Here is an 8,935-nt window from a genome sequence, read left to right on the forward strand (position 1 = left end):
AGTGAAAGCAAAAATGTTATTTTTGAAAATAAACAGTCGAATATTTTAATTAAATAGCTGAATCTCAATTCTTATAGTTGACTGTATACATTTTGGGAAGTACGTGCAACTTGCCTTATGCTACTTACACCTATTTTACAAATTTTTAATTTATAAATTATTTTTTTTGAGTCAATTAAAAAAAATTTTGGCTATGGAGCACTTTTTTCTGGTGTTTTGGATCATTTTAAAATTTTGCCGAAGAAAATTATCTCTAGTAATCCTATTGTGTTTTAGATGGTGTGAATAACGAAAGAAAATAGTCACTCGAGCCACACGTTCCCGCAGGACAGAGGTCTCGCCGTGCAACAAAGCGCACTGCTCGCGTCCTGGCGCGTCCGACGCGTTCGGCGAGCATCGTGCAGGAATGGGATTTCATTCCTCGAGCGATGGCCTGGCAACCCGCGACGCACAACGGCGACACTACGCCGAGGTACGAGCGCGAATTGAAGACAATACATTTACGACTATAGAGAGGATGTGCCTTGCTCGTCAGCTCAGGCGACAGCCGCTGGAAGCGTTACCGTGGAGAGATCGAAATTATCCCAGATCCGTTAGCCGAGCACCGAAAAGACGCAGGTGCCGGAGATCTTCCTCTATTTACCATAGTGCTGCTGATTCAGCCGACTCCGCCAGTAATAGAAACGTAAGATCGGTACAATAACTTAAGATACATTATGTTAAATGAAATTTATTCAGCTAAATTTCATCATTTAATAATACAGCTTTCCGTTTGAACGTCTGCAGTCGGTATTGAATTCGGTCTTCCGAAATTCCGCTAATACTATAGATGAACAAGAGGTCACTCGCGATGTAGATGAGCAAGTGGAATACATGGACACGATGACGCCCCATTGGATTAAAATCGTTTACGGGTTGAAAATTTCGAGATCTGAGGAATATCAACCCCCTGTTAAGCGATCACAACGACGACAGTGGGAGATACATCCCAGTGTGGTCCCACAAAGCCCAGTAGATCGCAGTTTTAAGCACGGAAGTCCACGAGAATCTCGCAAGAGTCGACCTGTTGCAAAACTTTGCAGGTCCTCGACTATTGTACATAAAAAGTCCATGGTCCTGAGGATTTGAGTGTGAGATTTAAAGACGCCAGCAAATCGAGTGGTGGTATCGTTGAAGATGGCGGAAGAAGACAGCCGTTGTCCGATGTGGGAGAGTATATACCTGCTGGGAATACCACGTGCAATCGAGAAATGGCAGTCCACCCGATTCCAAAAGAGGTTCGCCAACTGCCTCGATTTGGTCCCTTGCTGCTCCGTCCAGCGGACTCTATGAGGATGACTTGAGCCTAGGTGTCGTAAGCGATCTAGATGTCAACTTCTTAACCGACGAAGATTTTTAAATAATAATGAACTGCATGATTTATTTTTTTTCAAAATTTTCTGTATACACGCAATTTGAATTAAAATATTTAAATAAAAATTTCAAGTTTTTAATGCGTACTAATTACAATTAATTTTATCTTAGGTTGCAAAATGTAAAATTCTAAAATAACTATAAAGATATTGATAGATGTAAAAGGTATTTCTGGTCTAGAGACATTAATTTTCAACGATTTTTGGAAGAACGTAGAAAAGATAAACACTATTTTTACTATATTTTTCTCTAATTATAATAAATGTTTTGAGGATATAAAAAAAAGATAAAGTATTAAAAATTAATCCTAAAGTTTAATTCTAAAAGATCAAGTAAGAGGTTTAAAAAAATTGGCGTGACTATACCCAAAATGGTGAACTTTCAAATAATCTTAGAAAAAGAAAAAAAAATATTATTATTAATTAGAATAATGTCGCTGAGGCACAAGCTACAGATAAGTCAAAAAGAAAATTTTTACAAAACGCCAGGAACCATTTTTCTTGGGCACCATGTGCAATGGTGAACTACAGGGAATCTCGGAGCGTCTTCAATGTCTAATAGTGCATCAAATTCAAATACAATTTTGATATTTTTCATTTCTTTATAAATAGTAAAAATCGAAATTATGGAAGGAGAGTAGTTCATGATGAAGAGAAGGCTATGAAAAAGACTCGGTAAAAATTTGAAATAAATCGGTTCAGTAGAAGTTGAGAAATTGTGGGTGTCGTATCGGAGAGGACAGTTACCGGAAAAAACGCGTATAAAGTGGAAAATCTTGTACATATATTCTTGAAGAGTTAAACATATCAAAGTAACACACTGACTCATCTCAAGGATAAAACACGTTTAACATAAAAATGTTATATTATATAATTATATCAATACGTGTGCTACAAATTTCTTAATGTTTCATTAGCAACCTTTAAATTTAATCTCAATAAATAAAAATAAAATTATCATCGAATAGTTTAGAAAAAATTAAAATGATGTATGCGCTTCCGCCTCCAATGCTTCTGATCACGTGGGTAAAACTATTCTGTTGTGGAAGAGACTATTATTCCGTTTCGTGCTTATGATTGTGTATGTATTATTTGACACAGCGCTTTCTAAACGGTAATTGAAAATAAAATGAAAATTAGGAGCAAGTGGCATTTTGCATTAAGGCGTTACATGAACTGCGCGATATATATAAATAATCGACTTAATAAATAAGAAATCAATATGTTAGCAAAGTAGAGAATTATAATGTGAGAAACTATTGCAGAGAATTTTGTACACATTTTGGTTAATTTCGACAAGGGATTTAACTTTAAATATTTAAATTTAAATATTATTGAAACGGAGTATTTTCTAAATGCAAGACCGATTAATCCAAGCTTTAAATAATTTTTACATAACGACCATAACTAACAATTAAAAATTTTATTCTAACAATCATTTATGGAAAAACGACTCAAGCGATCATTGCTAAAAACTAATCAACACGATTTCCAAATGATATTTTTTGAACATAAATTTTCAACATAGGTTTAGGATTTTTGCCTAAACGTAAACATATTTAAAATGTTTTGCCTAAATGTAATTTTTTTACATTTCTGCTATTTATTAAACAACGGGCTTATCCGATCGTCGAGTAAAAATAATCTACGAGAGTCTTTATTGCGTTACATCTAATAACTTTTATATTTTTAAAATCAGTTGAAAATTTTGTTTATATACATACACACGTACATGCTTTTACCAATTCTAGTCTCAAACGTTTTATAATGATTTATAATGTCCAAAAAACACTATCTTAGCAATTTCAATTTTCTGACGAAAACAAACTTCTCCTTTGGTCAATAATATGAAGTTATATAATAATTATTACAGTTATAATAATTAAGTTATTTATAGATATATTAGATAATAATATATAAACACTAAATAGCAGTCGGCTCATGGCGTGAAAGCATTACAAATCAATGATTCCCTTCTTCTGCCTTGTTTATTATTTCCATTATACACTTTTATGCGTTTTCTTTTCAAATTTCTACTTTTATGCTTCTTGGTCCTGTGCTTTGGCATTCAGTTTTCTGTATTTTCTTTTCTCATGTAAGTCATCAATCATCTGCATTCTTCTTCTTCCACATCCTTTTTTAGTCCTATTTTAGACGACGTTGTGTAGAAGGTACTCTTTTTGCAGAATGAGCCCGATCCAGTTTTCTTTTTTTTCAGGATTTCTGAACTATCTGACTAGGTTCAGTAAAACGAACAAAGTTTTTTTGCTGTTCTTCAACAAAAAAAAATCTGTTTTTTTCACCTCAAGGGCTGGGTAAAAAGGGACAGCAATCGGGCAAATAGATACAATGTATTATTTTTAACTCTACAGTGATTTTATGAAATAATAGGTACGTTATTCAACTAATGCAAAATATAAATTTCATGAGTATTTACAGAGATAACACTGTATACAATCTTGATCTACTATTTAGTCAGAAATAATTATCAGCATAGTTAGAATAGATATTTATTTAAATTTTCTCCTGTAAAATTGCTTTTATTAACTTAATTTACTGTTTTATTTACAATTTTTTACTGTTTACACCTTTGCCAGGGTGAAGGTTCAGTTGGTACTTTTTACTCCACCCACATGTGAGCTTTCATAGAGATTATATAAAAAAAACTGTTGACTACTTTAACTTAAAAATAATAATACATCTTATAAAGCAATAAAATAACGTGTACCTAAAAGTTATATCGAGGTCTTGTAAAGTAAACAACAGTGCTCATAACCAAAAAAACTAACTAAAGAAAATACTATTATTAAGGATTTTCAAACATTGTCGTTTATCTCCAGATAACGACGTTGTAAGAATCAAGGTGATAGCTTATTATTCATCCTTTTCCCTCTACTTTCAAATATTGTTGTTAAATAATTCCTAACTTTGCTTGTTTTTGAGATAACGGTGGTTGACTTTTTTACAACACAATAGAATCATGCCAGTCATATATGTGTGACATTAAAAATAGTGTTTTTTTCAAAATTTTGCTAAAAAAAAATTCTTTGATACATCAAATTTTCTTGATACATTTTTAACTAAATTATCTAATAAAGTAACAATGTCCCATGTGTATTTTTTTATATTATCGTTGCGATTAATCTGTAACCAAAACTATTTTTAACTTCCAGTAGGGCAAGTTATAGTAATCGCAAAAAAATCGAAAATGAAAATTTTTGCATTTCTCGACGTTTCAAAGGTTTTTGAATATTTTAGCATACCTTAGAAAAAATGGATGTATGTGTGTGTGTGTGTGCGTGTATGTATGTGTGTGCGGATACAAATTTTCGTCGACGATTTCGGGAACACGGATCAACCGATTTGAATAATTCAAAAAACATTCGATTCGTATTGATAAGGAGACGTGCTGATTAGTTTTTGGCAAAGGCAGGTCTAGCCGTTCCGAAGATACGGGGCAAAAAGTGCCGAAAACGGTAACTCAGTTTTTAAGAGAACGGAGCGTCCGATTTTAATAATTCAAAATAAATTTTACTTGTATTGACAGGATGAAGAAATGATCAAATTTTCAAGAGGGCAGGTCTAGCCGTTTCGGAGATCTAACAAAAAAAGTAAAAAAAAATGCCATTTGGCGGTCAAAAATGATCATTAGACATATGTACATCAAATTATCAGATATTTTATAGAGATTTTAACAATAAGTATAAATTTTGTTTGCATTACTATGGGTTCCGTACCAATGATATCCGTTAGACAGCGACGCGGCGCTTACGCGCTTTATATTTTGTCTCTATGCAGTTAAAGCAGTACGATTGCTTTGAAAAAAAGTTAAGATCATCCAAAATATGTCAAAATAAAGAAAACATTTTTTTCTCAAAAAAAAAATTAAAAAAAAATTTTTTTTTTTAAAAAAATTTTTTAAAGAATTTTTTTTTTCAAAAAAAAGTAATTTTATGTCCAATTTATAGTTTCTCAAAAATCGTATTTTTTCGAAGTAAAATTTTTTCAAAAATGTTAATCGTTTTTAAAAAAATAATAATATTTGGTACGGGAAGTTCCAGCAATTTGCCTTAAGGCACGATGCCTTAATTGCCTTAAGACAGAATTCCACTTACAGCTAGTTTTTTTTTTCGTTACAAACGTTATCTTATCCGTACTGTTTAGAAGGCCTGGTGGGCACGCGACTGCGCATTAAAGGGTCAAAAGCATCCTCGTATCGCGCTCCCTTTTCGCGCGATTTGAGTCGTGTCGCGGGAGCGGGGGGTTGTGATAGAGCGACCGATCGATAATACGGGCGCGCGTTGCCGTCGGGGGTACCCGCTCTATACAGTCGCCTGTGCCGTATATATGAACTATGGAATTCCACACAATACTAACGCGTCATTCTTATGCCGATGGGCCGGAATTGTGGCCTCGAGGAAAAAAATTCTTGCCATTGTAAATGGTCAATATTAAAAGTTATATCAAAATTTAAAATGTTTTTTGTAGGAAAATAAATTGTCATATGTATTTATTTACCATTTTTTTTGTCTCTATTTTTAATATATACTCTATAATATAGAGGATCAGTATAACTCTAATTATTTACATACAAACATATATATTGCTATTACTGAATATTGCATTTATAAAATTAGTATACTGATAAGGAATCAAACGCGACTCTGTTACGGCGCTGGTGTATCAGCGGACAACGTAGCGCACAGGGTTGTACCTACGAGAAAGAACACACGTGCTTCTACGCTTCGAATTCTGTTCCACTGTTCATATCAATGGATTCTATTGACAAGTGACTTAATTGATCGGTGACTTTCGTTAGTTTTAAGTATTTAAATTAAAGTCAAATTATTATTAATATTTTTTTATAATATAATAATATAATATAATATAATGATTTCATTGTTTTTAAAAAAATTGTGTGTGAATTATATAGTTTAAAACATTAAAGTAGTAAATTTATTATAGTATTTTTAATTTTCTTCTTATAAAATACTCAAACTTAAATAGTGAGACACAAATTCCTTAACGTGTCGCAACTTTCTTTACATTGGTAATAACTGTTTACTATATTTTGAGCAAATACTGTATGTATATAATAATTATAATGATAATGAAATATTTTTTATCTAAAATAACAAGTGTGATTGAATATAAGCTTATTGCCGCTTTCCTGTGTCCATTACATAAATCCATCTCTGTAATGTTGTGGAACAGCTGCAAGTCGAATATGGCGGTGTCGTGCCGATTGAAGTACGCATAGTGTTCAACCCCGTGCGATTCGCGTATGGAGCGCGCCGACTCGGCAAACGCGCCAGTCAAGGGTCGGATAGTCGCCCCAGGGGTAGCGTTCTAGCATTCTCACAAACACTATACAACACACAGCCCAGTGAAAAACATGGTCGCGTACTATTACATCGAATGTCGTCCTGTTGTGCGCACAACACACGGCTTCGGCCGTGCATCGGTACCGTCGTAATATTGTCTTATAGTTAACGTAAACAAAAAGTGCTGTTATGTGACGTCGTAGTGTTTTCCGTACACGCCAGTGTGTGATTAAGTGGTGTCAACAACAACCCCAAAAATTACAAAACAAGTGTGAACTCGTGTAATGGATACGATCGACGATATGATAGAACAACAGCAACAGCAACAATCGCTCCTGGAGCCTTTGAACGATGCGGTCGAGTCGCCGGTGTCCAGTACGCAACATAGCAATTCTCATTCGCGCGGCGATATAAGTAACGCCAGTCAACATGTTGGATTGTTAACGCGCGTTGCCGATTCCGGCGAACGAGCGCCCGAGGAGACTTTAACAGTGATAGTACAACTGCAAGACGATTCCAGGGATTCCCAACTTCTCAGTCCCGAGAAGCTTACACCTAACGATGAAACGACCATCATGGACGATACGGCTGATTTTCGTTCACTTCACGAGCCTACGTACCAAACGTTGACTTCGGTAAATGGCCGAATGTCACCGCCTGGTTTTAGTCCTGGTTCGTCTTATGCAACTTTGACTCCTCTGCAGCCTCTGCCTCCGATATCGACAATGTCAGATAAGTTTGCTTATGGCCATGCAACAGGAGTTTTACAAAATAATGGTATGGGTATCGGTTTAGCACTTGGTTCAAGTTCTCCTTATGCATATGACAAGTTACCATCGATGGGCATGTCGCCGCCGCACGATTACTCTCCACCCGCCAATACTCTTGGAGCAATGGTTATGTCGCAGCAACATAGTCCACTATCACCTCATAGTGCTTATAGTCAAAACGGACTTCAATCTCCCCAAAAAAGTTTATCGCCATCGGGTTATGATTCTCCTTACGGCCAGAGACCCATGCAACAGAGTCCTGTGTTAAGTCCGCCTTCGTCTGGATCGGTCAGATCACCAGACGGTGGTATGGGAGGAGGTTTTGGTTCAGGTCTGTCATCACTCAATGGATTAAATCAACATACAAACGCGCCGCCTGGATTAGTGCAAATATCACACGTGATTCGTGAACAATCTTCTCCTTCGCCCCCGTTGCTGACACTACAAACGCAAGGTAAAAATATTAATAACGCAACACTTCTGCAAACGACGTCAGTATCTGCGCCTTCAGACGGTGAAGAAATCAACACGAAGGAATTGGCACAGCGCATCAGTGCAGAGCTAAAACGTTATAGTATACCACAAGCAATATTTGCACAGCGGGTTTTGTGTAGATCTCAAGGAACGCTTTCGGATTTACTGCGTAACCCGAAACCTTGGTCGAAGCTGAAATCTGGTCGCGAGACGTTTCGAAGGATGTACAAGTGGTTGCAGGAACCGGAGTTCCAGCGAATGTCTGCGTTGAGGCTGGCGGGTAAGTTATGCAATTTTATGATTTGATTCGTAGATTTACTTCTTCCTTCTAATTGAGTTGGTTTGGCAGCGCGCTCTGTGTGCGATTCTTTGTGCGTAAAGCGCGCTTTTAAGTGACTCGTGCTCAGAGACATCGCGCGGCCTCGCACAAATCGTCTTTGCCATCCGCCCACATCCCACTCATTTGCCGTCCGCCTTTTGGTAACTCTCAGCCAGCAGACCGTGCCGCTCGCTTCGTCTTTCGACGCTTGGCCGTCTTTCGGCGATTGCTCCTTACATGTTATTACTTATCAGATCGGTACGATTGCGTTTCTCGAATTCTAATTTGCCATCATTACATACATTGAGCATCCAGATCCACACTGCTAAACATCTGTTTCGATTCATTTTCGTATCGGTTAATTTAGGCTTATAACGGAATTATGTGTGCATGAATGAACTATACAATTTCTATTATGGGGTTGCAATATGATAATATACAAATACAACAAACAAATTCGTATTAATAATTACATTATTTATTGAAAAGTTTTAATGTTTTATGTTTCGAGAGAAATTTAAAACATATCTAAATTAAAGTTCATTTGCATTAATATATACTCGTATAGTCAAATATGTTCAATAGAAATAATTAATATTAAAAACTAAATCACTTAGTTTAAATTTTTAAAAACAT

The 8,935-nt window shown here is 35.6% G+C and overlaps 1 protein-coding gene and 1 pseudogene across 1 annotated transcript; both read left to right on the top strand.

Moving 5' to 3' along the window:
• The window catches only part of LOC113376364, a 5,951-nt pseudogene extending 4,823 nt beyond the window's left edge, over positions 1–1,128 (top strand).
• A 5,892-nt stretch (positions 1,129–7,020) lies between these two features.
• LOC113376365 (one cut domain family member 2-like) lies at positions 7,021–8,286 on the top strand. The gene has a single exon (XM_026616270.1). The coding sequence runs from the start codon at positions 7,021–7,023 to the stop codon at positions 8,284–8,286; it is 1,266 nt and encodes a 421-aa protein (XP_026472055.1).
• Positions 8,287–8,935: the final 649 nt, after the last annotated feature.

Source organism: Ctenocephalides felis, unplaced genomic scaffold (genome assembly GCF_003426905.1).
Source record: "Ctenocephalides felis isolate EL2017-DRISC unplaced genomic scaffold, ASM342690v1 CF-g0.4_SCAFFOLD_01886, whole genome shotgun sequence".
In the NCBI taxonomy this organism is placed as follows: domain Eukaryota; kingdom Metazoa; phylum Arthropoda; class Insecta; order Siphonaptera; family Pulicidae; genus Ctenocephalides; species Ctenocephalides felis.

Excerpts from the sequence above, each read along its gene's own strand:
- LOC113376365 (XM_026616270.1), top strand. The coding sequence starts at position 7,021 with ATGGATACGATCGACGATATGATAGAACAACAGCAACAGCAACAATCG.